Source organism: Eulemur rufifrons, chromosome 7 (assembly GCF_041146395.1).
Source record: "Eulemur rufifrons isolate Redbay chromosome 7, OSU_ERuf_1, whole genome shotgun sequence".
Classification (NCBI taxonomy): domain Eukaryota; kingdom Metazoa; phylum Chordata; class Mammalia; order Primates; family Lemuridae; genus Eulemur; species Eulemur rufifrons.
This window is the reverse complement of record NC_090989.1, coordinates 153,613,963-153,641,421: the sequence shown is the minus strand read 5'-3', so window position 1 is coordinate 153,641,421 and position 27,459 is coordinate 153,613,963. Positions and strand designations below refer to the sequence as shown.

The window sequence follows — 27,459 nt, the reverse complement described above, 5'->3', positions numbered from 1 at the left end:
TGATTTTTATAAAGATAGTTCTAAGAGTGGTTTCCGGAAAGATTACAAATATAGAAACAAAATTAATCATGTATACCTGTAAAAGGAAGCAGAATTTAGAGGTATGCTTTGTTATTTCAAAAGTAACACATATTTTTTGCAAAAATAAAAAAATCTGTATTAAAATAATACCGAAGTGTAAAAATGGTAGCCTTCTTTCCCTTCTCTGCAATCCATTTTCCAGATGTTACCCAGCTGAAAGTTTAGAGTATGTTCCTGTAGATTTTTTTTCTGTGGTCTACTAGGAAAGGCATGCTATTTTTTTCTTCTGTTTTGGTTTTGTTTGTTTTGTTTTTCAAACAAGGAATCCTATTTCACAAACTCATCTCTAAGTTGTTCCTTTTTTTTTTTTAGCAATTACAGTATTGTTAAACTCCCTCCAGGTCAACTATCTGAAGCTACTTCATTCTTTTAAAGAGAAAACTGACTTTCAGCAGCTGCCTCGTAGTCCCAGGATTCTACGCTGGTGCTTTAACCCCTGGACTCGGACCCGCCGACACTCTGCTTTCCACGGATGGAAGGGGGAGATGGACGCGACGGCGGGCGTCTCCTCGCGGCATGATGGACAGCCAGGTAGAATGATATGCACAGGGACCGTGGACGCACGGACACAACCAGCGACCGATGTGGTGAATAGTTCCAGCTCCCGCCAGGGGGCGGCCGAGCTCCAAGTCTGCGGGACTGCGCTTGCGTCTTGGGCGCCATCGCGGCCACTTTACGCGTGCGCAGCGCGGTTTAAAGTCGACAGGAGCCAGAAAATGGCGGCGTCCGTGGTTGCCCGGGTCGCTAGTGCTGGGGCACAAGTGCTGCTGCACACTCGCCGCTCGGTGAGGTGGCAGCGAGAGAGCGGGGCTGCTGGGCGCAGGGCTTCGGGACATGGACGGGGTGCGGGCTTGTTAGCGGTGGCAGGTCGAGGTGGGGAGCACGCGAGGTCAGGGCCATGGAAGGTCACGGCCGTGGGCGGGGATGGGTGTCACGCCGCTGGCCTGGGGATGGGGACGGGGGTCCCACTGCGGTCCTGGGAGCTGGTGAGCGAACCCCTTACCCACTCTCACTGGCGGCCGTCCCCTTCCCTCTTCCTCAGCCGGCCCTGCTGAGGGTGCCTGCCTTGCGGAGTACCGCAACCTTCGCCCAGGCCCTCCAGTTCGTGCCAGAGACTCAGGTTAGCTTGCTGGACAACGGACTGCGTGTGGCCTCGGAGCAGTCCTCCCAGCCTACCTGCACGGTGAGTGGAGGGCACCGTCGTGGAGGGGACCTCCAGATTGTGCCTGCCATCTTTTCCCAGGTTGGGGTGTGACCTTGGGCTTGAGTCTTAACGTCTATGGTTGGGGTTCAGACTTGGGCTCACTCACCCCTTGATTGGACTCATTCCCAACCCCAGCCATGCCTTGACTTCATGGGGCAACCTTCATTTTAGCCAACATTCATTTAGCATATGATGCTCGCCAAGCAGGCTGCCAAATTCTTTTCCAGCGTTTTGGTAAAGATCCCGTATGAGAGAAGTGCTCACATCCCTATCTTATAATGAAGAAAATGGGATTCAGAGACATTAGGTGACTTGCAAGGGTCCAGGTCTGTCAGCCTCACAGCCCAAGGTCATAATCTCTGGGCTGGACCAGGGATGCTCTTTCTGAAGAAATGCATTTGAAGAGTACAGTGAAATGGATGATCTTCCAAAAAAAAAAAATCCTTAAAAGTGACTCAGGGATAGAAATCTAAACTAGATATATAAATAGGTGAGAAGATTCCCCCAAATTCCTCCTCTTCTCCCTCCACCAGCTCTCTTAGCTACAGGGCCAAGTGTTTTTATTGGCATTCTTTGAGTTTTCCAGGAACAAATAATGTGCTATCATATAAGCAGTTACTGAACACAGGAAAAGTTGGTGGGCAACTTCCTTATTACATGGCACCTATTTAAACGTACCCAGAGCCTGTTACAAAAGCTCAGTAGAGAATGCTATATCTCATGGACTCTAAGATCCCTAGATTGTAAGGAGCATCATCGTGTTCCAGTGCCAGATAAAGAATCCTGCCAATTTTAATCAAAGGTAACTATAGATTGTAAAATGCATCTTGTTTTCCAAGATGTTAGATATGAAATACATGTTCATCTAAGATTGTATGACATACACTGTGTACATCAATATCTCTTAGAAAGTAGATTTGGAAAACTTAAATCAGCTGTAAACAAACAGTAAATTAAAAGATTAGACCATTGTGACCATGTGGGATGAGTGGTTGCTGTGAAGGAGGCTGTTAAGAAGAGTAAGATTCTCTCATTGGGTGCCAAGGGAATACTTGGCAGTGTTTGGTGTCCAGGTCTGATCAAAAACCTAAAATGCTGGGTGCAGTGGCTCACATCTGTAATCCTAGCACTTTGGGAGGCCAAGATGGAGGATAGCTTGAGACCAGGAGTTTGAGACCAGCCTCTATAAAAAAAGTTTAAAAATTAGCTGGGTGTGGTGTCCCATGCCTGTAGTTTTAGCTACTCATGAGGCTGACATGGCAGGATCGCTTGAGCCCAGGAGTTCATGGTTATAGTGAGCTATAATCATGGCAATAGTGAGACCCAGGCTCTAAAAGCAATTTAAAAAATAAATAAAAATAAAAACTTAAAGTGTTAATGGAAAGATAATTCCTTTTTTTGTTTTTTTGAGACAGAGTCTTGCTCTGTCACCCTGGCTAAAGTGCAGTGGTGTCATCATAGCTCACAGCAACCTCAAACTCTGGGGCTCAAGCAGTCCTCCTGCCTAAGCCTCCCAAGTAGCTGGGACTACAGGTGTGTGCCACCACAGCCAGCCAGTATTTCTATTTTTTTGTAGAGATGGGGTCTCCTGCTCAGGCTGGTCTCAAACTCCTGACCTCAAGTGATCTTTCCACCTTGGCCTTCCAGAGTGCTAGGATTATTATAGGTGTGAGCCACCACACCTGGCCAAGATACTTCCTTAATATGATAAAGTGTACAGTGTCTAAATCAATAGTCTCTTTCTTAATGATAAAAGGATAAAAATCATCACCAGAACAAAGATAGGGCGTGATTTTTAGGAAGGAGAAAATAATTTATTATTGTTTGCAAATGATACGAATTTCATTTGGTGTACAGTTAGAAGTGTCCCTGGGTATCCTTGGTAACCAGTCAAGAAATAGGGCAGGAAGGAGAAGTGATATATAGTGACATGGCAGTCATTTGGCTGGCCCCCTGTACACCAGGGACAGCTGTACCTCCAGGCACAGGGATCCTTCTGGGGAGCTCTCCCCTACCCTGGGACCCATGAGCCCATGCCTGGGGCTTGTGTTGCGTCACTCAGGGTGGGGTATGAGTGGGGCTGGGGTGGTTTATTAACTTTTTTGGCCTCTTGTCTAGGTCGGGGTGTGGATTGATGCTGGCAGCCGTTATGAGACTGAGAAGAACAATGGGGCAGGCTATTTTGTGGAGCATCTGGCTTTCAAGGTGAGGCTCCTGAAGTCTGTGTTTCCCCTGGGCTTAGGGCTGCCTGTTGTCCCTCCTGAGGATGAAGGTCAGAAAAATTAGCCTCCTGATTATGGGCCTCATTTGGGGGGTGATCTCTGGCTGGCTTTTATGAAAGGAGCCACTTGGGCTTAACCTCTCCTGAGTGAACACTTTTCCCATGAGCCCCTGCATGAGGCCCCACAGAGCCAAGAAAACCCAGGGAGCCACAAAAGCCCTACTTTCCACCAGAGAGGCCAAGTCTGTGTTGTGTGCATGCATGCATGTGGACTTACGGAACACACAGATGTGCATGTGCATCGTAACAAACCCACAGACAGGTGTGCATGCTTGCTTGTGAAATGCCCTGCTTGGTGGAATACCTGAGCAACTATTGTAGAGACCTATGTTTTTTAAATGAATGAAAAAATGGAAAAAGGGATATGGGGGTGTGGATCTAGAACGGGCAGCCCAGCCAGCTGCGGCGTCACAGATATGTGTGTGGATTTAACATGTGTATTTGTATGTGTGTACCCCATGAGACAGCACCACTGCCCCATGCACATGGGACTAGGGTTGTGTCCCACAGAGGTGGCCACTAAGCACACACATACAGTCATATGAATGGCATGAGAGAGAGAGGGTTGCTTCACTCATCACAAGTGTGGGGTTACCTGACCATGGCTGTCAGTAAGGAGTAGGGGTAATGACCTTACCGGTCATTGGTAAGCTGTAATCGAAATTCTGGACTTCAGGCAACACTTGCTTTGGCCATGCCCTTCTGTCCTGGCCCTGGCTGTCTCTATTCTGTTGGCCCATAATGCTGTGGCCTCCGTCAGCTCAAGGCCTGCTTAGTGCTTGGTAAGCACAGACTCTGAGCCCTCTATCCCCAGAGTCTGCTGAGAGAGATAACTTGTGGACCAGTGGTCCTACAGGTTCTTTAGCCTGTGAGGACAGGTTCCTGGGCTCCCATGTGGCTCCTAATTGGTTTTGTTGATGTCTGGTTCCAGGGAACAAAGAATCTGCCTGGCAATGCCCTGGAGAAGGAGGTAGAGAGCATAGGGGCCCATCTCAATGCGTACAGCACCCGGGAGCACACTGCCTACTATGTCAAGGCACTGTCCAAGGATCTGCCAAAAGGTAACGCCTGGACAAGGGGGCAGGGACAGAGGGGTAGGACTCCAGGGGAGCAGAGGATAGGCTCTCAGGAACCCCTCACCTGGCCACAGAATTGGATTACCCTTAGGGCTGTGGTCCCCAACCCCTGGGCCACAGACTGGCACTGGTCAGTGGCCTGTTAGGAACTGGGCCACACAGCAGGAGGTGAGCGGCAGTAGGTGAGTGAGTGAAGCTTCATCTGTATTTACAGCTGCTCCCCATCTCTCATATCACTGCCTAAGCTCTGCCTCCCCCCTTCCCAGGTCTGTGGAAAAATTGTCTTCCATGAAACTGGTCCCTGGTGCCAAAAAATTTGGGGACCACTGCTTTAGGGTATAGCCTTGCAGCAGGGCAACTGGGAGTGGACAGCAGGAGATCCAGGCCTGGGGGTTTTTTGTTACCACTGGTCTCCAGTGGCCCATCTGGCACCTAAACATGTCCTCCTTGCATCTAGTTGTGGAGCTCCTGGCTGACATTGTGCAGAACTGCAGCCTGGAAGACTCACAGATTGAGAAGGAACGTGACGTGATCCTGCAGGAGATGCAGGAGAACGATGCATCGATGCGCGACGTGGTCTTTGACTACCTGCATGCCACAGCGTTCCAGGGCACTCCTCTGGCCCAGGCTGTGGAGGGGCCCAGTGAAAATGTCAGGTGAGAGTTGCCTGGGCTTGTGGTGGAATGCGTGCCCCCGTTCTGGCTTGGCCAGACCCCGTCCAGATCATGTTTTTAGTTGGCTGGCTGCCTGTGTTATTTATTTTCCTAACTCACACAATTGGAGGTGGTTTCTACATTGCCATGTGGTCCCTGTGAGTCTTTTCAAGTCTTCATTTGAATCTTGGGCTTTATTTTAGGATATGTTTCCATGTGTGTCCTTACACTCCAAGGGGAGGGAGCATCTGGGTATCCCATCCATGTGGCTTCTTGTCCCTGGTTGGGGATGGGCTTTGAGAGCTCTGTTGCTGCCTCTTGAGAGTCCCACAGTGTCAACTTGTACCCTCCTCAGAGAGGACCGTGAGCCTGTCTTAAGATAATACATGAGGCAGGGCCTGATGAGGGCTGCCTTCTGGGCCCTGGAGGGGTGGGTGGCAGAGAAGGGGGAAGGGGATCGAGGGGTGTGCTAGAGCCTGCTCTTCAGAGACACCATGCCTCTCCTCATTTCTGCCTCCTCAGCCCCATTTGTGCAACCGAACTCACTCTAGTTTGGGAGAGGTGTTGACCCATTGGCCGAATGTCTTACAGGAAGCTGTCTCGTGCAGACTTGACCGAGTACCTCGACAGGCATTACAAGGCGCCTCGCATGGTGCTGGCAGCAGCTGGAGGTGAGTGGTGGGTTCACTGAAGCCCTCAACGTGTGGGCACCAACCTTGGTTTTCAGAGCCTAGTTCAGACCATAGGGGACCTTCCACCCCCAGGGACCCTTTCTCTTATGCTCTCTGGGGTAGGGTAGGATTCTACCCTGTTGCCACCACTGGGACTGGTCATATAGGGATGCTCTTTCTCCAGCACAGGCCTCAGGCATTTCTTAGCCCCACCTGGTCCTAGGATACTTACTTTGTGGGCTGGGAGCAGGGATACAAGTCCCTGGGCTTGTTCTTTGTGGCCTTGCCATTTGGTGAGCCAGACATTGGATCTGTGATGATACACACTTGATTGACTGGGAAATGCCTTGAAAAGAAGGCACAGAATGGCGGAGGAGATTTTAATGGGACACTCAGAGTTGTAGGATGGGGGTGGACATTTTTGAACATATATCATTTGGATAGAGGCCTAAAGGGTGGTGAGTGTTATTTAGGTGGCATGGGGGACCAGAGCAGAGGGGAGCGTCTGGGCCTGATGTATGTTTTAAGTTTTGCTCCGCTGCTGTGTGGGGCCAGGGTAGAGGCAGGCCAGCTGGGGAGGGGCTGTGGCAGGTCTCCAGGGGGAGATGGCAGGAGCAAGGCAGAGAAGTGGATTGACCCTTTTTATAGATGGAAGCCCGATGGGGGTCTGGACATGGGTGGGGGAGTGTGGCCAAGGATGCTTCCCAGCTTGTGGCCGTGGCAGTTGGGTGGGTGAGAAAGACTGATGGGAAGAGCACAACTGGGGCTATGGAGCCAGGGAACCTGGGAGCCTAGAGCAGTGTGAGTTACAGACGCCTCTGGCTTTGTGGAGCTCTGGGAGGCCTTGAGCCCACGGCAGGAAAGAATGAAAGGCCAAGGCAGTGGCAACTGTTGTTCTGAGGCAGGCTGCCCACTGCCACAGTGCCACAGGGGGTTCACCTTGTGGAGATGAGGCAAGGTGCAGCAAGGGGTCCTGAGGGCATGAGTTCGTAACTTGTAAATGCTCCCAGCTCTCAAGGGACCCCAGAGCTAATCACCGGCCTGCAGTGGTGCCTGTTTGTGCCCTCTCACTTGCCACCCCCTATAGAGACAGCAGCCAGATCTACTTGAGGTGGGCCTAGAGGGATGAGGCGAGCTCTGTGTGTAGGGAGCGCCTGTCTTGTCCCTGATGTAGGTGAGATGCTGCTTCTAGGGTGAGAATCAACACTTGTGTCACATGGCAACTCATTTTTAAGCTTAGAGTGCTGCCTCTCTCCTGTGGCTGAGGCCATGGGAGCTATTTGGCCCTGAGGTACCTGTCCTGCCCATGAAATAGGATCTGTCTGTGGAGGATCCTCTTTCCTCACCCTGATGTCCTGTCTTCTGGTGTCTCCTGCTAAGACAGGACATGGGGGTCCTCTTCCTGTCTGTGATTCCCCCTACTCTGTGCCTTGGACCCTGGCTGGCCAGTAACACCACTGTCTGTCTTGGCAGGGGTGGAGCACCAGCAGCTGTTAGACCTTGCCCAGAAGCACTTCAGCAGCATCTCTGGGACGTACGCAGAGGATGCCGTGCCTACTCTCAGTCCGTGCCGCTTCACTGGCAGCGAGGTGTGCTGCCTGGTGGGCAGGGGTGGTGCTCTCAGCCAGGGGCCTGTGGGAGGACCCTTCTGTGCATGGTTATCCTGGTGACTCCAGAGATGTCTCAGGAGTTGGGAAGGGGACCTGTGGCTGCAGCCTCATGAGCACATTTGCTCACATGCACACATACACCCTGCACCCACACCTGCCACCCTTTCTGTTTGCCAGGCAGTCTGGCTGTCACTCAGCCTATTGTGTACTGTTTCAGATCCGCCACCGTGACGATGCCCTGCCTTTGGCCCATGTGGCCATTGCAGTAGAGGGGCCTGGCTGGGCCAACCCGGACAATGTGGCCCTCCAAGTGGCCAATGCCATCATTGGCCACTATGACTGCACTTATGGTGGTGGCGTGGTGAGTGCCAGGAGTGAGCATGGGACCTTGCGTTCAGAGAAGAGTTTGCGGGGCTGTGTGCCCCTATGTTGTGGGGGTCAGAGTGTGGGTCACAGACAAAAAGGTGGGTGCTGACCACCTTTGCCCCTGGCAGCACCTGTCCAGCCCACTGGCTTCAGTTGCTGCGGCCAAGAAGCTGTGCCAGAGTTTCCAGACTTTTAATATCTGCTATGCAGAGACCGGGTTGCTGGGTGCACACTTTGTCTGTGACCGAATGAACATTGATGACATGATGTTCTTCCTGCAAGGCCAATGGTGAGTGCTAGCCCGGTACTGCTGGGTGGGATGGGGCTTTGACCGGGGTAGTGGGAGGCTAAGAGACAACACAGCGTCTCTCAGATGAACGCCACCACAACCCCCACCCCTGCTTTAGGATGCGCCTGTGCACCAGTGCCACGGAGGGTGAGGTGGAGCGGGGCAAAAACATCCTCAGAAATGCCCTGATATCTCATCTGGATGGTGAGTCCTGTAGCGCTGTGGGGAAGGAGAGTGCACCCTGGTAACGACAGCAGTGGCAGCCTCAGTGTGGCCACCACTTCTAACCAGGGTTGGAAAGAAAAACACTGAAGATCATGCCATACCCACCACCTCACCCTTAGAGGTGCAGGTGGGGCGGACCAGGTCAATAGCCCTTCACTATAGGAGCAGGTGGTCGTAGAAGAGAGGGCTGTGGGCCAGGCACTGTAGCTCACACCTGAGATACTAGCACCCTAGGAGGCTGCGGTGGGTCAATTGCTTGAGTTCAGGAATTTGAGACCAGCCTGAGCAAGAGCGAGACCCTATCTCTACTAAAAATAGAAAAAATTAGCCAGGCATGGTGGTGCTCACCTGTAATGCCAGCTACTCGGGAGGCTGGGGCAGGAGGATCGCTTGAGCCCTGGAGTTTGAGGTTGCTGTGAGCTAGGCTGACGCTACAGCACTCTAGCCTGGACAATAGAGACTCTGTCTCAAAAAAACAGAAACAGAAAAACAAGAGAGGGCTGTGATCTGGGGTCAGAGCCAGGTCAGAGAGGTACTGGTCAACCTGAGGCTGGAGGTTGTTTGGGTGCCTGTGGGTCCAGGATTGGCTTGGGTGGATCTCTAAGCCTTCCCCTACCCTCAAAGGCACTACTCCTGTGTGTGAGGACATCGGACGCAGCCTCCTGACCTATGGCCGCCGCATCCCCCTGGCCGAGTGGGAAAGCCGGATTGCGGTAACATGGGCCCCTGGGAAAGGCCTGGCAGACCCCTGGGGAGTGAGAGGCCTAATGGAGTGGTGATTGCTCCTGTAGGCACCTCTGGTGTCTCCTAGGCAGCTGTCACCTGCAGGGGTGGTATAGTCAGAGGACAGGGCACTGATGGCTGTAGTGATGGGTGGGGCCCACAGGAGTCTACAGTGGGGAGACCCCTGCTGCCTTTCCCCTCTTGGGTAGGGGGACAGTTCCACAGTACATGTAGGAGATCTTAGTCAACTGGAGAATGTTGACTGGCCAGGTTGGTGCCCAGGTGCCTGTCAGCCATCGTGCCCTCTGCTTTGCCTCACAGGAGGTGGATGCCAGTGTGGTACGTCAGGTCTGCTCCAAGTACTTCTATGACCAGTGTCCAGCAGTGGCTGGATTGGGTGAGTAACCTAGAAATTCTGCTCCTTATCTTTTTCCTCAGGCCATTCTCTTGGTCTCCCCTTATGCCTCTTCTTGCCCACACCCCAGCCTACACTGAGAGCAGCAAGTTAAGGCCCCAAAAGGTTCTCCCCAGTAGCCTGGCTGCCAGGGAGTTCTTGCTCAGAAAACCTGTCCCAGCAGCTCCCTGACTCCTTGCCAAGGTGCCTCCATCAGTGCCCCACACCCTCCAGGTAACGGGCATCTCAGAGTGTGGGGTGGGGCTCCAAGGGCCTGAGCATGAAGGGACAGGCTCAGCACCCCTGGGGGAATGTTCTCTTCCCTCTTTCCACTCAAGGCCTGTCTTGTGCTGCTCTGGGCAGCAGCTCTGAGCTGGGTGCGGCACAGGGCCAGGTGTCCCTGTACAGGCCAGGTACCCCACCCTGACGCCCCACCCTATCCCCACAGGCCCCATTGAGCAGCTCCCAGACTACAACCGGATCCGTAGCGGCATGTTCTGGCTGCGCTTCTAGGCAGAACGCCTGTGCTGGCAAGAAGGCGTGGCTGGGGCTCCTGGTCCCCCCACCACAGACATACCACTCTGGCTCCTCAAACTTGTGCTTCAGGTTAGCACCAATAAAGTCCTCTGCTGAGAACTGTGTTGTCCATCTTTTGGCATTGGCGTGGAGTCCATTGGGCAGTAGAGGGGGGAACAAGGATTTCCCTCCCGTTCAGCATCCCCTGGATCCCTCGGCCTTCCCACAGGCTGATGTGGTCTCGGCCAGGGGCAAGTGTGGGGGCCGCAGCACAGGCCGGAAGCCTTTGATGCCTGCGGGGAGCTGAGCCCAGATGTTTCCACTCAGCCACATAGGGGGACATTCCTCAGCCAGCCTGTCCCAGGAGTGGGGCGTAGGCGTCCGCAGGAACTGCAGATTTAGCCTCTGCCCTGGCAGGGGTCCTAGCCTGGAAACCCTGGGGATTCAGGTGGGAAACCCCTCACTGTGGACCCTGTGCAGTTACCCTCTGGTGGTCCCTGGTCTGGGATGGAGCGGGAGGGGCCGAGAGCTGTCCCTGAGGATGCCTCCTTGTCTGTTTACTCTGGATTCTGGAGGAGGATAGCCTGGGGCATAGTGTTCCCATTGGTTTCTAACTGCTGCCTGGACAGGCAGGGCAAGAATCCTTTGCCTCGGCTGACTCAGGCTCCAAGAATAGCCCTGAGCTCAGTGGGGCCCAAGCCCCCTCCCTCGACTAGGTCTGTCCCAGGCAAGTCCTGAGCTGCTGGCTTGATGATCCCCTCCCCATTTTCCTGAGGCAGCCAAGACCTGGTGGAGCTCTTGGCCGCCCAGTCCCTGGTTACCCCTTTTGGGCCCTGGTGCACAAGGCAGGTGGGCCCCTCTTCCTGCATGCTCCAGTTCTTGCAGTTCAGATTCCCTGGGAGCCCAGTTCTCTTTTGAGGAAGCTGCTGTTCAGCAGTTGTGAGCAGGATCCTGGGACAAGGTTCATGTGGAAGAGGACGATTCAGAAGTTCCCTAGCATCCTAGCCTGAAAGTAGCCCAAACAACCCTTGTATCACTCTCACACTGCCCCAGTGCCTTTCCCTCACCATTTGCTGCCACATATTGTCTATTAGGAGACATCTGTCAAGAGCCTTCTACAGCCCAGGACTGAGGCACTTGGCAGATCATCCTTCTACCCTGTGCTCTACTGGGGAGAAACTTCTGGACAGCACAGAACCCTGACAGGCCCAACCCTGGCTGCTCAGTTAGATGCAGCACCCAGGCAGGGGGAAGAAGTGCCAAGTCTGGTGCTCTAAGTTTGAGCTCCTGGAGGATGAGGCTTTATTTCTCTGATTTCTCTTTTAAGCCCCATGCCTGACCCTCAAAGGCTACAGGTGTGCTGGACACGAGAGAGCTCCAGTTGCTGGGAATGATCTGGTCCTGACCTACCTTGTGCACTAGGCCAAGGAATTTGGTCTTCACCCAGGAGGCATGTTGGGGAGGTGCATTGCAGATTACTGTGAAGAGAAGTGACGTGGTCAGAGCTGAGATTTAGCACTGGGACTCTCAGGCTGCATTTCTGCGGCAGTCCTGGGGAGCCGTGCGGTGGCAGAACAGAGGTCATGGCCATGGGAAGAGCTGGAGTGGGCTGCAGGGGCACAAGCAGGACAGCGTTCCCAGCAGGGCTGGGAGGCTCCAGGGAGGAATGGGCTGGAGGAAGATGACCTGCCATGGTTCTGGTGAGGAGTTGGAGGTGTCCAGGACACAGTAGGATGTGTAGGGCTGGAACCTCAAAAACAGGCCCTGGTTGGAGACACATGTGGTGCCATCTGGCAGAGGTGGTGACTGAAGCCAGGGAAGGAAACATTCAGGGAAGTGTGGGAGGGAGAAGGACGAGCTCTGGGGTCCCCACTGATGGAGGGAGTTGCAGGTAGGCACTGGCCTTGGGCTATGCCCTAGGCTGTGTGCCTGCCAAGGAGGCTGGAGTCAGGGGCCTCAGAGGGCAACACCCCTGCTCGTGAACCCATGGGAGCTCCAGATGTGCACCCATCCCAACCTTGCTTCTCCCTTCCCAACAGCCTCTCCCAGCACACTTTGACCCTCTCACAGCAGCCCTTCCTTTCTTTGGGTTGCACCTCAGATCTGATGAGGTTGGCCTGAACATCCAGCCTCTCAGCTGGGCCTCCTGACTCCCTTAAAAGCTGGACACATGTGTGCCAGCTCTGCCCTGCTCTCACCCACCCTTGCTGTGCAGAAGGAGGTGTCAGGGGGCAGGGGCTGCCCTTGTTATGATAGCATGCCTGGTTCTCTGCTGCCCTCACCTGGAGCACACTTTGAGGGGGTGGGGGCTCCTGGGACATGGCTGAGGGACCCTGATCTTGGAAAAAGGTTCTGGGCCCCATGGGGTCACAGCACTGTGTCCCAGGATAGTTGGGGAGAGGGCAATAGTTAGGGGCAGCTCTAGCCTTCCTGGGCAATAGAAAAACAGCATGAATGGTCCTCACTGCCCCCAGCTCTGGCCATACCAGGGAGCCCTCCAGCTGTGGAGGAGTCCAGGGGAGACAAATGTAACAGAAGTGCTGTCCCCGTATCTCCCCACTCAGCCAGTGGATCCCAGGGCAGGCTGCAAGTCCAGGCATATTGGAAGGGGTGCAGTGGCAGTGGTGAGTGTAGATGTGCTTTCTGGGCTACCCAGAATTATCCAGCACTGGCATGGGAAAAAAAGGGAGTGGGGCCCAGATGGGGGCCTGCTCTTTTTGGGGGTATCTTTCTGCCTTGGTGTCCTCCACCTAATGAAGAGATGTGCATACACTAATATTCACCTGCTCGGGTGGTGGCCTGGCCCTGACATGGGGGTGTGTGGTGGGGGGCACTGTCCATGGTTATAGAAGCCAGTCAGGGAGATGGGTAAGAAGTCAGCCTGGTTAAGGGGAGAGGAGTGAGGCAGGGGGCAGGGAGGCAGTTATGAAGGGGGAGCTACAGGTTCTGTGAGGGCAGTGAGGAAAGGAGGGAAGGGCCCCGGGTGACCTCTGGGGCTGATGGGGAGATGGGTGGAAGGGTCTACAGAAAGAACAGATTGAAGGAGAGGATGCCTGTGGGCCAGAATGAGGACATATAGGTAGGGGGGAGCTGGCCTGGGGCATGGACAGCTCTACGAGTGGGTCATGGGCAGGAGGGGGTGAATTTCTGAGAGATGAGCTGTCACTGTGGGTGGTCCCACCCTCCACATATGAGCAGCTCCCCTCCTACAGGCACAGCTGGATGGTAACTGTCTGGGACTGGTTTAAAGCGTAGCAGGGGGTGTGGGACACGTATGCATAAGCGTGACACAGGTTCTCCCCTCCTCCTGGCATACCCCTCCAAAGAGGGGGTGCCTTACTTGGACCCAGCCCAACAGGGCCTTGGTTTCCCTAGGATGGGCCCAGAGTCCCTCATTTGCTGGAGGTTGCTCCACCTGTCTAGGGGATTGGGGTGGGGCACAGGAGGCCCACCAGACAGGGATGGCTGAATCACAGGAGTGGCCGGCGGGACCCATGCCCTGAGGGCTTGTCTAGGCACCCTCACAGGGTTGGGGGTGAGTCACCGCCAGCTGCAGCCTCCCCCTACCATAGTGCTGCTGCCTCTTTGGTTTGCAGAAACAGGTCCACATTTCAGCCTCCAGCAGTCCCTTCACTGGTCACTCTGTTACCGACCCAAAGCAACCAGGACCTATGACCCTAGATGGGGTTGGGGTCACTCCTTCAGCATCTGTCTGTGCAGAAACTTCTGGGGGATAAGCAGAAGCCACGGGGCGGGGAGGGGGGGCTTAAACTTAAGTGCGTCATATCATCTGTCCAGGGGAGGGGTGGGGGGGCGACCTCTGGGGATGTGGGTGAGGGCGGGCGTCTGGGTCCCCGCCCGACGCTCCGCCCCCTGGGATCAGGGACTTTTCAGTGCTCTGCCGGCGGGACTGCAGCGGCGGCCGTGGGAGCTGGCGGACTTGCAGGCAAGACAAGGACTCAGGGTGGAGGGGCGCTGGGCTCGGACCCGCCAAAGCCGCGGGGACCAAAGAGCAGAGCGGGAGTCCCAGCTGACCGTTTCTACCACCCAGGATGAGGCTGCGACTCCTGGTGGCCGCGCTCTGCGCCGGGATCTTGGCGGGGGCGCCCCGAGTGCGGGCCCAGCACAGGGAGAGAGGTGGGCATGGCTAGGAAGGACCCCGTCTGGGGCATTGCACGCTGTCACCCACGGCTCCACTCGGCCTTCATCTCCAACACCCCCGTCCACCTCCACGACCCCCGCGGATTCCTCCTAACTCTCCTTAGACTCCCCGAACTCGTCGCGATTGCGCTGGGTTCTCTAACCCCCCTCCTATCCTGTTCGGATCCAAATTCTGGCTCCCCGAACGCATGCTGGGTCCCTTACCTTATGTCACCCCGTGCTGGCCCCTAGAGGCTGTGACCTCAGTCCCAGACCTACACCCGTGCCGGCGGCTCTCCCTCCCCCCCACGCCCCAACTCTCCGCGGAGAGTCTGCGCTGGGGCCCACCCGCCTCCCTCCCAGGCCCACAGGCCGGGTTTGCATAAGCAGATGCGGCCTACGCTCCACCCATCCCGCAGGCCCAGGGGACCACAGTGCGGGGAGGGAGCGGGTGGGCTCCCAGAAGAGGTCGTGATCTCTCCTCTGTGCCCCAGTGACCTGCACGCGCCTTTACGCGGCTGACATCGTGTTCCTACTCGATGGCTCCTCATCCATTGGCCGCAGCAATTTCCGCGAAGTCCGCGGCTTCCTGGAGGGGCTGGTGCAGCCTTTCGCTGCGGCAGCCAGTGCACAGGGGGTGCGCTTTGCCGCGGTGCAGTACAGTGATGACCCACGGTGAGTCGTGGCCCTGGGGACTGGAGACCAGGAGATCCCACCAAGTCCCCTTCCACAGACAGGGAGGACAACCTAGAAACCCCAGGCCAGGTTCTTCCTGAAACAGGTTTTGAGGAGCCCAGAGACCCCCTAGCCAGGACCTCCCCTAGAGGCAGATGTAGGAATTCCCTAGGTAGAGCCCTATTGCCCAGAAACACCTCCAGGCTAGTGCTCTGCCAAAGACCGGGAGGTTGTGTTTTCTGACCTGAAGATGGGGAGCCCAGGAGGGAGCCCAGCGGCCCCAGGTGCCCCATGCCTGTTGGCCTCTCCACGTTTTAGCCTCCTAACCCCTTCAGCCTCTCAGCTCACCAGAAGGGCTCCCTGTCTGGCCAGCATCTACCTTTCTACACCTGGTCCCTTCCTCCTGCAAGTATTTAATTCACCAGACATCCTGTCCCCCTAGGCTGTGAGCTCCAAGGGCTCCTCCAGGCCTGCCCAGGCCCAGTCACAGGTGGTGCACAAAGGAGCACCTGGAGAGTTTAAGTTGGGGGCTATAGAGGTGGAGGGCAGAAATCACAGACCCAAGGGACCCTCAAAAGGGCCTGATACCCACAACTGTGACACCAGGGGCCTTCTAAAGGCCAGAGTCAGAAAAGGTCCTGACCCCTAGCCTGTTGCCTCTTCCTCCTCCCCACAACAGGACAGAGTTTGGCCTGGATGCACTTGGCTCTGGGGGAGATGTGATTCGTGCCATCCGTGAGCTCAGCTACAAGGGGGGCAACACTCGTACAGGGGCTGCAATTCTCCATGTGGCTGACCATGTCTTCCTGCCTCAGCTGGCCCGACCTGGTGTCCCCAAGGTGATCCTTAACCCTAACCATGCCTTCCAAGGTCACCCCAAATTAACTGTCCAAGGAAGCCCTGACTTGACCTCTACCTCTGCCGCAGGTCTGCATCCTGATCACAGATGGGAAGTCCCAGGACCTGGTAGACACGGCGGCCCAAAGGCTGAAGGCACAGGGTGTCAAGCTGTTTGCTGTGGGTGAGTACGGGGCTGGGGTGGTAGGTCAGCTGGGGTGCAGACCAGTGGGCAACTAAGTCCTGACTGGGCATCACCTTAGGGATCAAGAATGCCGACCCCGAGGAGCTGAAGAGGGTTGCCTCACAGCCAACCAGTGATTTCTTCTTCTTCATCAATGACTTCGGCATCTTGAGGACACTACTGCCCCTTGTTTCCCGGAGAGTGTGCACGACTGCTGGTGGCGTGCCTGTGACCCTGCCTCGTGAGTTCCTGCCCACATTGTGTACCCTGACCTGGACCCCTGGCCCCAACACCATCCTGGGAGTGCTGATTCCATCCTATGCTCTCAAGACCCCTGACCCCAACCCCGCGCACCGTAAGTGCTGACTCTGATCCTCCTGCCTGGTTCCACATTCCCAGCTGATGACTCAACTTCTGGTCCACGGGACCTGGTGCTGTCTGAGCCAGGCAGTCAGTCCTTGAGAGTACAGTGGACAGCGGCCAGTGGCCCTGTGACTGGCTACAAGGTCCAGTACACTCCTCTGACAGGGCTGGGACAGCCACTGTCGAGCGAACGGCAGGAGGTAGGATGTCAAGAGTGATAGGTGGGTGGCTGGGGACTTGGCTAGGCAAGATGAGGTGACCTTTGACCCTGGGCAGGTGAACGTCCCAGCTGGTGAGACCAGCTTGCAGCTGCAGGGTCTCCGGCCACTGACCGAGTACCAAGTGACTGTGGTTGCTCTCTACGCCAACAGCATCGGGGAGTCTGTGAGCGGGACAGCTCGGACCAGTGAGCAATTCTGCCAACCTCTGAGCCCCTTCACCTAGCCCCCCCAGTAACCCTCCCCAACTCCACTAATCCCTGATGGGACCTTCCCCCAGCTGCCCTGGAGGGGCCGGAGCTGACCATCCAGAACACCACAGCCCACAGCCTCCTGCTGGCCTGGCGGAGTGTGCCGGGTGCCACTGGCTACCGTGTGATGTGGCAGGTCCTCGGTGGTGAGTGAGAGGTGTGGGCTGAGGGGAGTCCCTGCTCCTCAGACAAGATTGTAGATTCCTGAGTCTGTAAGGCCCACTGACCCCTCTATGCCCCCCATGCAGGTGGGGCCACACAACAGCAGGAGCTGGGCCCTGGGCAGGGGTCAGTGTTACTGCGTGACCTGGAGCCTGGCACGGACTATGAGGTGACCGTGAGCACCCTGTTTGGCCGTAGCGTGGGGCCTGCCGCTTCCCTGACTGCCCGCACTGGTGAGAAGACTGAGCACGTTCTTCAGGCTGGGGTGGGCAGGCAAGGCAGGGGCACAGAGGCCACTGACATTCCATGTGCCCTGGGCAGACACTTCTGTTGAGCAGACCCTGCGCCCAGTCATCCTGGGTCCCACATCCATCCTCCTTTCCTGGAACTTGGTGCCTGAGGCTCGTGGCTACCGGTTGGAGTGGCGGCGTGAGAGTGGTCAGTGCAGGGGTGAGGGGTGGGCAGACAAGGGTCGGGGCTTGGCCTCAGCTGGCCTGACCCTGTCATCTTGCAGGCGTGGAGCCACCACAGAAGGTGGTGCTGCCCTCTACTGTGACCCGCTACCAGTTGGATGGGCTGCAGCCAGGCACTGAGTATCGCCTCACGCTGTACACTCTGCTGGAGGGCCGCGAGGTGGCCACCCCTGCAACGGTGGTCCCCACTGGTGAGGGCTCTGTGGGCCTGGACTAGTGAGTGAGGAAGGTGTGGGAGCCTCAGGCCACCTCTCAGGCTGTGCTCTCCAACAGGGCCAGAGCCACCCGTGGGCCCTGTGACAGACCTCCAAGCGACTGAGCTGCCTGGGCAGCGGGTGCGAGTGTCCTGGAGCCCAGTCCCCAGTGCCACTGAGTACCGCATCACTGTGCGCAGCACCCAGGGTGAGGTGGACGCAGCCAGCACCCTCCCACACACTGAAGTTCCCACCCACGGGGCATCTTCACCCTGTCTCCTTCCACTCCTGGGTCCCTGCAGCCTCCTCCTTGTCTCCTTGTCCATTCGCCTCCCAAGATAGCACTGAGCCCAGAGCTGTCACAGGGTCTGTCTTCTCTGGCCCAGCCTGTCTCCTTGCCTGGGTCTAGCTCCACTCCCTGCCCTACGTTCCTGTCCGTGGCTTTCTTTCTCCACAGCCACAGCTCAGGATGGAGCTGCCTCCATCCCTGCTCCCACGGCCGTCCAGCTGTGACCACTGTCCACACTGACCTCTGCCCTCCCACATCAGTGTCTCAATGGCCTGTCAACTCACATTGCTGTCCACTGACTCCTGTCATCCTACATCATCACTGACCCCTACATCTAGTGTCCCCATCCATCACTGACGCCATCATCCCACATCCCTGTCTCTTACTGACCCCTGCCCGCCTGCCCTGCCTTCTCCCTCAGGGGTTGAGCGGACCCTGGTGCTTCCCGGGAGTCAGACAGCCTTCGACTTGGATGACGTTCGGGCTGGGCTTAGCTACACTGTGCGGGTGTCTGCTCGAGTGGGCCCCCGCGAGGGTGGTGCCAGCGTCCTCACTGTCCGCCTGGGTGAGCACTGCAGGGGGCTTGTGCGGGACAGCTGCTTGACTCACTCTGGTCCTAGTCCTGACCTCTGACCTCTGTCTTTAACCCTTAGAGCCGGAACCCCCACCTGCCATTCCGGGGCTGCGGGTTGTGGTGTCAGATGCAACACGAGTGAGGGTGGCCTGGGGACCTGTTCCTAGAGCCAGTGGATTTCGGATTAGCTGGAGGACAGGCAATGGTCAGTGTGGGGTGTGGGGGAGGACTGCTGAGGGGAACAACCAGGGTATAGGGTACAGAGGGGACAGGCAGGAGCCATGGCAGCATTTCCCTCTGGTCCTAGGTCCAGAGTCCAGCCAGACATTGCCCCCAGACTCTACTGCCACAGACATCACAGGGCTGCAGCCTGGAACCTCCTACCAGGTGGCTGTGTCAGCACTGCGAGGGAGAGAGGAGAGCCCCCCAGTGGTCATCGTGGCTCGAACTGGTCAGGGCCTGACCCAGTCCCCTGGCTCTCTGCCACCGGTGCCCCCTCAGATGTCCATGCCTCCCCTCACAGATCCTTGCTTCTCCCTAGAGCTCTGGTCTCCCCTTTCAGAGTCCCTCTGCCTCCTCCCTCAGAGCCTGCTCTCCCCTTCAGCCTCTGTTAAGCCTCCCTTCTCCAGCTCCCCCTGCCTCTTCCCTAAGACTCCTGCCATCTTTGCCCTGCAATTTCCACCACCTCACCCTTCAGAACCTGGCCACCTTTTTTGCTGGACCCAACTCTCTTCTTAGACTTACACTTTCTCCTTTGTCAGACCCCTCACCACCTCCATCAGGCACCCCCTTTCTCTGTGGGACCTTGTTGGCTCTCAGATTCCTGTCAGCTGCCGTCGCAGATTCCCACTGCCCCCTCTGTCAGAATCCCCACTCCTTCCCCGTCTGACCCCTTCATTGCCTCCTCTGTCAGACCCTGGTCTCCTGTTGGGCTCCTGTAGACTTCCCTGCTCAGATAGCCTCCACCACCTCCCTCATCAGACCCTCCCCTGCCTCCCCTATCAGACTGCCCATTACCTCTCCCCTTAGACCCAGTGGGCCCAGTGAGGACAGTCCGTGTGACTCAGGCTGGCAGCTCATCTGTCACCATTGCCTGGACCAGGGTTCCTGGAGCCACAGGATACAGAGTTTCCTGGCACTCAGGCCATGGTGGGGACCAGGGGTTTGGGAGGGTCATGGGGGGCAGATCTGGGTGGAATGGGGCCTGGAATTTCTTGGGGGGTCCAGGTAGGGCACTGGGGGACAGAGTCTGGCTAGCCCTGGAGCTGCCTCCATCTCTGCTCCCAGGCCCAGAGAAATCCCAGTTGGTTTCTGGGGAGGCCACGGTGGCTGAGCTGGATGGGCTGGAGCCAGATACTGAGTATACAGTGCATGTGAGGGCCCATGTGGCTGGCGTGGATGGGGCCCCCGCCTCTGTGGTTGTGAGGACTGGTGAGTGGACCCTGGCCAGCTGTCAGCCACACCTCATTGGCTACCCCACCCTGCTATGCATTCCTGACTACTATGTCTGCCCCCTCCGTCACTGCTCAGTGACCCACCCACCCCACATGGACTAAGTGTCCACCCACAGTGACGTTCCGGCTGCCCCCACACCGCCCACTCCGAGGCACTAACCTCGTCCCTCTTAGGGTCACCTACACTGATCTGTTCACACTAACCTCATGCTGACCTTCAGATTTCCGCTACACTAATCAGGCCTGTACTACCACCCTGTTCTCTGCAGACACCCGGTGACCCCTGACCCTTTACTTTGCCTCTGTCCCTAGCCCCTGAGCCTGTGGGCAGTGTGTCAAGGCTGCAGATCCTCAATGCTTCCAGTGACGTTCTGCGGGTCACCTGGGTAGGGGTCACTGGAGCCACAGCCTACAGACTGGCCTGGGGCCGGACTGAAGGTATGACTCCCTGACTGAGACCATTTGCTTCCTGGCTGGGATTGCCCTCTCCAGTCAGCCACCCCCACCCCTGACCGTTACTGTATGCTCACCTGGCCAGGTGGCCCCACGAGACACCAGCTGCTCCCAGGAAACACAGACTCCGCAGAGATCCGAGGCCTCGAAGGCGGAGTCAGCTATTCGGTGCGAGTGACTGCACTTGTTGGGGACCGCGAGGGCGCACCTGTCTCCATTGTCGTCACGACGCGTAGGTGGAGTTTGGGCTGGAGCGAGCCTTGGATGGGTGGTTTGGGGAGCGGGGTTTGTGCTTGGGATTGGAAAAAGGACTGGGATTGGTAGTGAGCTTGTAGGGGCGGTGTCTGAGGGGAGAGGAAAGATGAAGGCTGGATGGATAAGAGGGGCGGGCTGGGGGCGGTGCGTGTGCCAAGGTTGGCCTGGGATTGGCGCAGGGGCCAATGGGGGCGGAGCCTGCTGATCACCGCGCTTTTGCTCCAGCGCCTGAGGCCCCGCCAGCCCTGGAGACCCTTCGCGTAGTGCAGCGTGGGGAGCACTCACTGACGCTGCGCTGGGAGCCGGTGCCCGGGGCGCAGGGCTTCCGTCTGCGCTGGCGACCTGAGGGTGAGAGGTGCCCCCGCTAGGAAGTTAGGGACCAATAAGGGCGGGGCTGTGGGCGGAGTCGTCAGGTGGGCGACGTCTGTGCGGTGGGCAGGGTCTGTCTGTCACTGGGGGTCTGCGGGATCTGTGACAGTAGGTAGGATCAATCACAGAGATGGGTGGCATCAGTGAGGTCATCAAGGGTCAGTCAGGTAGAGTCAGTAAAGCGGGCAGGTTCAGTGAGAATGAGGAAGCTCAGTCGGGAGGGTGGACCTGGCTAGCAGAGTCAGTCAGAGAGGTGGGCGAGTCCCCCAACACTGGAGCTACCATCCTCCCACACACTCCTGGCCTCCACCCTCACCCCTGCCCCAGGTGGCCAGGAACAGTCCCTGGTCCTGGGACCCGAGCTCAGCAGCTACCACCTGGATGGGCTGGAACCAGCGACACTGTACCGTGTGCGGCTGAGCGTCCTGGGGCCAGCTGGAGAAGGGTCCTCCAGGGAGGTGACTGCACGCACTGGTAAGCCTAGAGGGCCCACCTCACCTTGGTGTGCTCCCCCCCACTGATGGCCCACCCTGATTTCCTGTACCCCAGACTAAGTGACTCTTCCTGTAGCCCCCCACTTACCCCCTGATGCTAGGTGATCCCAGCATGACATCCCATGACACTTCCCAAAGATGAACCCGACCCAAGATCTCGGATCTCTCCCCTTTGGGTTCTCAGGACACAGCCTCTGATACCTGATCTTTCATTCCTCCTTCAGAGTCGCCTCGTGTCCCGCGCACTGAACTACATGTTGTGGACACCTCAATCGAGTCGGTGACTCTGGCCTGGACCCCAGTGTCTGGGGCATCCAGCTACATCCTGTCCTGGCGGCCACTCAGAGGCCCTGGCCAGGGTGAGGGGGAGCCAGGGTTGGGGTAGGCTGGCAATTAGGGCTCCATGGAGGACCTCCTATTTAACTGAGTTACATCCTCTGCAGAACTGCCTGGGACCCCACAAACACTTCCAGGGATCTCGAGCTCCCAGCGGGTGACAGGGCTAGAGCCTGGCGTCTCTTATGTCTTCTCCCTGACACCTGTCCAGGGAGGTGTGCAGGGTCCTGAGACCTCTGTCACACAAAGCCCAGGTATGGTGGGCACAGTGTGAAGGGCCTAAGGGGGTGGCTGTATGGGCTGACCACTTCAGTAATTTTGCCCCCTTCTGCAGTGTGTCCCCATGGCCTGGCGGATGTGGTGTTCCTATTGCATGCCACTCGAGACAATGTTCACCGGGCAGAGGCTACGAGGCGTGCCCTGGAGCGGCTGGTGTCTGCACTTGGGCCTCTTGGGCTACAGGCGGTCCAGGTTTGGCCCTAGACGCAGCCAGACCCCTTCCTCTCCCTGCCCCTCACCATCCCAGGTTTCACACCAGTTACCATCTCCCTACCCCAGCATACATTCGGGCTTTCAATTAACTTTTTTCTGAGATGGAGTCTCACTCTGTCACCCAGGCTGGAGTGGAGTAGTGCGATCATAGCTCACTGCAGCCTTGAACTCCTGGGTTCAAGTGATCCTCCCGCCTCAGCCTCCCGAGTGGCTGGGATTATAGGCACACGCCACCGCACTCAGCAGGTTCTGGCTTTCTCCCAGCTGTCCCCAAGGCTCCAGTTCTTCTCGCCTGCTGGTTGGCTCCCTATCCTACTGTCATTGCTGACCCCCTAATAATTAGTTCAGGTTTAGTCACACACACCCTGTGTCTCTGTGTTTCCCCAAACTCTGCGTACCCCTATCCCTGCTCTGTCATCTTCCCAAGGCTCTGTGTCTCCCCCTACCCTAGGTTGGCCTGCTGTCCTACAGTCACCGGCCCTCCCCACTGTTCCCGCTGAATAGCTCCTATGACCTTGGCATCATCTTGCGAAAGATCCAAGACATCCCCTACATGGACCCAAGTGGGAACAATCTGGGTGAGGACTGCAGTGGGCATGGACTCCTGGGGCTACCCATTGGGAGCTTGGTGCCCCAGGGTTCTGACATGTCTTTCCTTCCAGGCACAGCTGTGGTCACAGCTCACAGATACTTGTTGGCACCAGATGCTCCTGGGCGCCGCCTGCATGTGCCAGGGGTGATGGTTCTGCTAGTGGATGAGCCCTTGAGAGGTGACATATTCAGCCCCATCCGCGAGGCCCAGGCTGCTGGTGAGGAATAGGGCTGAGGGAGATGCGGCCTGGGTATAGGGGTGGCCCCAGCGGGGTTGTCATGCAGGCTGCCGGGTCCCTCCTTAGGGCTCAAAGTGATGATGTTGGGCATGGCGGGAGCTGACCCGGAGCAGCTGCGTCGCTTGGTGCCAGGCATGGATCCCGTCCAGACCTTCTTTGCCGTGGATGATGGTCCGAGCCTGGACCGGGCAGTCAGTGACCTGGCAGTAGCCCTATGTCAGGCATCTGTAGTTACTCAGGTTTGGAAGCGGCCTCTGGGGGACAAAGTGGTGGAGAAGAAGGGGTCTGGGGGTTCTTGGTAGAAATGTTCAGCCTCAAAGAGACCCTGTGTCCACAGGCACAGCCAGAGCCTTGCTCAGTGCATTGTCCAAAGGTAAGTGTCCAGGGTTGAGAGTGTGGGTGAAGGCCACACCTGGGACTAACTCTGACCCTCATCTGACATGTCTTTCCCCAGGGCCAGAAGGGGGAACCTGGAGAGACGGTGAGTGGCCCTGGTGAGGGGTAGAAAATGGGTTGGGCAACCATGGGGCAGGGGAGGTTGGCAGCACAGAGCTCACTGATGACCCTTTCCAGGGCCTGAAAGGACAAGCTGGGTTTCCTGGCCCCCCTGGCCTCCCGGTGAGTGCCCCCTACACCTGTCCCTGTGCCCCAACTGGGTACTGCCTCCTTACCTGCTCTCTTCTCTCAGGGCAGGACCGGTGCTCCTGGCCCCCAGGGGCCCCCTGGAAGTCCCCTTGCAAAGGGCGAGAGGGTGAGTGTGGAGACTTTTCTCAGGGTTTTTAGGAGAGAGAAGGCAGAAGCAGAGTTAGGATCCCAGGGTGTTCCTAGGGGCCCAAGGGGAGCTTATACACCACACCAGAGACTTTGGGGGAGGCTCTGAATTAGGGGGCCAGTGGGGCTCTGAGATCTGGGTCCTAGAGGCAGGGAAGGCCTTTGCCTCGTCACTGCCCTTGTCCTGGGATTGAGTTCTATTCAGCTCCAAGAGGCCACTTCTCTGCCCCCTGTTCCACCCCCAACAGTACTTTGGGGCCTTGCGGGGTAGGGGGCCCCTGGCTGATGGGGCTCCTCAGGAAAGGGAGAGTCCCTTCCTGCCCTGACCTCTTTGCCTCCTTAGGGCTCCCCTGGAGCTGATGGGCTTCCAGGCAGCCCTGGCCGCCCGGGGACTCCTGGGACCCCTGGCCCGAAGGTGAGCAAGCCTTGCCCCCGGGGGCCAGAGTGGACACTCTGGTGAGTGGGTGGGGTGGTTCTGACTATTCTGACTCTGGCCTCCATCTGCAGGGCTCCCCAGGGTGGCCTGGCCCTCGTGGGGAAGTGGTAAGATGCCTTCCCTCCTGTGCTGTCACGGAGTTCTCCCAGGGTTCTTTCCATGGGGCGGTGGTGCAGTATGTGGGGCCCGCCCCGACACTTGCCTGAGCCCAAGCACCACCCTTTGCTATGTTTTCTTCTCAGGGAGAGCGAGGACCTCGAGGCCCAAAGGGGGAGCCGGTAGGTGATGAGGGAAGGGAGGGGCCAGGATGTCCCAGAGAGGAGGGGGCTGCCCCTGGCGGGAAGCGTGATAAGGAATAGCTGGGGCTCATCCAGGAGCTTATGCCTTGAGGCACCCATGTCCCGAGTCCTACCCACTACTCTCTGCCCCTACAGGGGGCTCCTGGACGAGTCACTGGAGGTGAGGGACCTGGCCTTCCTGGGCAGAAAGGAGACCCTGGACCTTCGGTAAGTTCAGGGTATGTGGGGGCAAGTGATGTGTGCTGGGGGGACTTGCAAGAGTGGGTGAGAGTGGGCTCTGTGGCATCACTCCTTATACTTTGTCTCCTCCATCAGGGCCCTGCTGGACCTCGTGGCCCAGTGGGGGACCCAGGACCTCGTGGTACCCCAGGGATTCCTGGAGCAAGTGTGAAGGTGACAGCCTCATGACCTCCATGTGATTCAGAAACCTGGTGACCCCATTTGAACCTACATAACCCCTACTGGTTGCTCTGAGCCATGTGACCCTTTGATCACCCCCAGGCCCCACCATGACTCCTCAGTCCACAGTGACCCTCATCCCTCCTGGTATCTGTGGGAGGAGCTGTGGCCCAGGGTCATAGGGTCATGATCTGTTTTCCAGGGTGACAAAGGCGATCGTGGGGAACGGGTAAGTGAAGGACAAGGTATACTGGGGATGGCTTAGAGTCGGATTCCCCTGACCATGCCCTGACCTGCTGTTCTCTCCCAGGGTCCCCCTGGACCAGGTGTTGGTGGCACTGCTCCTGGGGAGCCTGGGCTGCCGGTGAGGGGGACTTGAGGCTCTGCTGGGGAACCCACTCAGGGCTGTGGGCAGACGGACTGGGGGCAGAGCTAGGGGTGGTGGTTGCATGCTGGGCTTCACAGTTCTTGGCTTGCATTCTTACTTACTGCCTCCTAGGGTCTTCCTGGGAGCCCTGGACCCCAAGGCCCAGTTGGCCCCGCTGGAGAGAAAGGAGAAAAGGTAGGAAACCTGACTTCTGAGTGCCCCAGTTCTGAGGCAGGAGGTTGGGTGCTGGGGCAGGGCCTCCCTTGGGTCTTCCTATCCATCCATGTGTTTCTCCTTCAGGGTGACTGTGAGGATGGAGCCCCAGGCCTCCCAGGACAACCTGGGATCCCGGGTGAGCCGGTGAGTGTAGGGGCAGGGGCTCTGAATGTAGTGGGCATAGCTCTAGCACCCCCTCCCCCGGCCCCCGCCATTAACCACACTGTTCCATTCTTATGCCCAAGCCCAAATCTCTGACTCTCCAAAGTCTCCTTCCAGGGCCTACGGGGACCTCCTGGAGTCACTGGCCCCAAAGTGAGTACCAGTGGGGGGGCCAGGGGTGAGGGGTGCTACTCTGGAACCCCCATGGTGTTAGGGGAGGCTGCAAGATCAGGAGGTAAGGGTTCTCTCTAGGACAAAGGTGGTGATTTCAGAGGCGGGTGGTTGGAGTTTGAGATATGTTGTCTGGGGTTTGACTGTCAAGTCAAGGCCCACTTCCTCTCTTCTCTCTCCTTAGGGTGACCGGGGGCTGACAGGGGCCCCAGGTGAGACTGGAGAGAAGGTAAGTGAAGCCTGGGGGGCTCTCAGGGCCCCAGAGGAACTGGGGCCAGACTCAGCTCTGACCTCTTCTGTTCCATCAGGGTGAACGTGGACCCACTGGCCCAGTGGGACCCCAGGTAAGCCACCTGGGCTCTGTGCCCCTCCTGGTTCTGACTTCTTGCCCTTGACCCCCACTGCCCCAGCCCCTTACCTCTCCTCACGTGACTGCTAAACCCTGCTGATACAGGCTCTAGCCCTCAACCCCAGCCAGCTCGCTTTTAACCTTCTAACCCTGCTAAACTGACTTTGACTTTCACTGACCTGGTCTCTGTCCTCCTGCCAAGTTTGACCCCTGCCAGACCTAAATCCCAATCCTCCATGACACCCCTCCAGCCACCACCCCCAACCCTCTAGCCCTTGTTTGCCCATAACTCCCCAACCCCCGACCACCTGGAGCAGCATTTGCATTCCTTTTCCCCAGGGGCTTCCTGGGGTTGCTGGACGTCCTGGAGCTGAGGGTCCTGAAGTGAGTCTGTGACTGTGGTGGGACCAGGAGTGGGACTTTCATGTGTACCTCCCCGCCTCCTCCCCTCTTGAGCTCACACTTTCTCCACATATAGGGGCCACCGGGACCCGCTGGCCGCCGAGGAGAGAAGGTAGGTCATAGGCTGGGTGTCGTTCTGCTGGATACCAGGGATGTGGCAAGTGGGAGACTGGGACCTTGAGTTCCTAGATGAGTCTATGACCCCCATCCTTTCTCTACAGGGGGAGCCTGGTCGCCCTGGGGATCCAGCAGTGGTGGTGAGTGAAGGGGCCCCCGAGCACAGCATAGCCCTTGAGCAGCGACCCACATGTAAACCACTGTTCTGGGCTGGATTCCACAACCCTGAGACCCTGGGCAGGCTCAGAGCTCCAGGACTCTCCTTATGCCACATGCTGCTTCCAAACTCCTGGCTGGGCTCCTGGGACTCCATGACCAGTATAAAGGTCATGAGCTCTTCGTGTCAGCCCATTCTGTATAACCCCTAGCCTGCTCTCACTGGTGACCTGTGACCTCGGGGCAGAGACTGAGCTCTGTGACTCCTGCTTCTATATAACTCCCATCCCAATTAAGACTTTGGTTGTATGACCCCCAGATGGGGCCAAGCTGTGTCTTTCCTGTTTGTTTTCAGGGACCTGCTGGTGCTGGAGCCAAAGGAGACAAGGTAAGTCCGGTGTGGGTGAGAAGAGATTATTACAGGGTTGAGGTCAATATTGTAGGGCCTGTCTCTGGGATATGGAGGTCACAGGGTTGTGGCA

The 27,459-nt window shown here is 57.3% G+C and overlaps 2 protein-coding genes across 2 annotated transcripts in view; both read left to right on the top strand.

Moving 5' to 3' along the window:
* The first annotated feature begins 774 nt into the window (after window positions 1-774).
* On the top strand, window positions 775-10,203 carry UQCRC1 (ubiquinol-cytochrome c reductase core protein 1). The gene is made up of 13 exons (XM_069473613.1): window positions 775-866; window positions 1,124-1,264; window positions 3,404-3,490; window positions 4,498-4,627; window positions 5,100-5,298; window positions 5,887-5,966; window positions 7,440-7,555; window positions 7,794-7,937; window positions 8,071-8,231; window positions 8,350-8,435; window positions 9,081-9,169; window positions 9,501-9,576; window positions 10,022-10,203. Exons 1-13 carry the CDS (start codon window positions 798-800, stop codon window positions 10,084-10,086), a joined length of 1,443 nt encoding a protein of 480 aa, XP_069329714.1. The 5' UTR covers window positions 775-797; the 3' UTR covers window positions 10,087-10,203.
* A 3,938-nt stretch (window positions 10,204-14,141) lies between these two features.
* Window positions 14,142-27,459, top strand: part of COL7A1 (collagen type VII alpha 1 chain) — a 30,489-nt gene continuing 17,171 nt past the window's right edge. Inside the window, exons 1-47 of the mRNA XM_069473611.1 lie at window positions 14,142-14,226; window positions 14,724-14,904; window positions 15,584-15,743; window positions 15,832-15,925; window positions 16,005-16,166; window positions 16,325-16,488; window positions 16,565-16,694; window positions 16,787-16,903; window positions 17,006-17,152; window positions 17,241-17,357; window positions 17,434-17,583; window positions 17,666-17,794; window positions 18,297-18,440; window positions 18,529-18,654; window positions 18,757-18,900; window positions 19,479-19,598; window positions 19,737-19,880; window positions 20,216-20,341; window positions 20,442-20,588; window positions 20,837-20,959; window positions 21,308-21,454; window positions 21,699-21,833; window positions 21,918-22,064; window positions 22,145-22,281; window positions 22,754-22,880; window positions 22,965-23,111; window positions 23,199-23,371; window positions 23,470-23,505; window positions 23,587-23,613; window positions 23,706-23,750; window positions 23,821-23,883; window positions 24,247-24,318; window positions 24,411-24,446; window positions 24,582-24,617; window positions 24,774-24,845; window positions 24,954-25,031; window positions 25,240-25,266; window positions 25,348-25,401; window positions 25,537-25,599; window positions 25,705-25,764; window positions 25,900-25,935; window positions 26,138-26,182; window positions 26,262-26,297; window positions 26,642-26,686; window positions 26,781-26,816; window positions 26,926-26,958; window positions 27,333-27,365. Coding sequence (XP_069329712.1) covers window positions 14,142-14,226; window positions 14,724-14,904; window positions 15,584-15,743; window positions 15,832-15,925; window positions 16,005-16,166; window positions 16,325-16,488; window positions 16,565-16,694; window positions 16,787-16,903; window positions 17,006-17,152; window positions 17,241-17,357; window positions 17,434-17,583; window positions 17,666-17,794; window positions 18,297-18,440; window positions 18,529-18,654; window positions 18,757-18,900; window positions 19,479-19,598; window positions 19,737-19,880; window positions 20,216-20,341; window positions 20,442-20,588; window positions 20,837-20,959; window positions 21,308-21,454; window positions 21,699-21,833; window positions 21,918-22,064; window positions 22,145-22,281; window positions 22,754-22,880; window positions 22,965-23,111; window positions 23,199-23,371; window positions 23,470-23,505; window positions 23,587-23,613; window positions 23,706-23,750; window positions 23,821-23,883; window positions 24,247-24,318; window positions 24,411-24,446; window positions 24,582-24,617; window positions 24,774-24,845; window positions 24,954-25,031; window positions 25,240-25,266; window positions 25,348-25,401; window positions 25,537-25,599; window positions 25,705-25,764; window positions 25,900-25,935; window positions 26,138-26,182; window positions 26,262-26,297; window positions 26,642-26,686; window positions 26,781-26,816; window positions 26,926-26,958; window positions 27,333-27,365 — 4,656 coding nt within the window. The remainder of the gene's footprint in view (window positions 14,227-14,723; window positions 14,905-15,583; window positions 15,744-15,831; window positions 15,926-16,004; window positions 16,167-16,324; window positions 16,489-16,564; window positions 16,695-16,786; window positions 16,904-17,005; window positions 17,153-17,240; window positions 17,358-17,433; window positions 17,584-17,665; window positions 17,795-18,296; window positions 18,441-18,528; window positions 18,655-18,756; window positions 18,901-19,478; window positions 19,599-19,736; window positions 19,881-20,215; window positions 20,342-20,441; window positions 20,589-20,836; window positions 20,960-21,307; window positions 21,455-21,698; window positions 21,834-21,917; window positions 22,065-22,144; window positions 22,282-22,753; window positions 22,881-22,964; window positions 23,112-23,198; window positions 23,372-23,469; window positions 23,506-23,586; window positions 23,614-23,705; window positions 23,751-23,820; window positions 23,884-24,246; window positions 24,319-24,410; window positions 24,447-24,581; window positions 24,618-24,773; window positions 24,846-24,953; window positions 25,032-25,239; window positions 25,267-25,347; window positions 25,402-25,536; window positions 25,600-25,704; window positions 25,765-25,899; window positions 25,936-26,137; window positions 26,183-26,261; window positions 26,298-26,641; window positions 26,687-26,780; window positions 26,817-26,925; window positions 26,959-27,332; window positions 27,366-27,459) is intronic.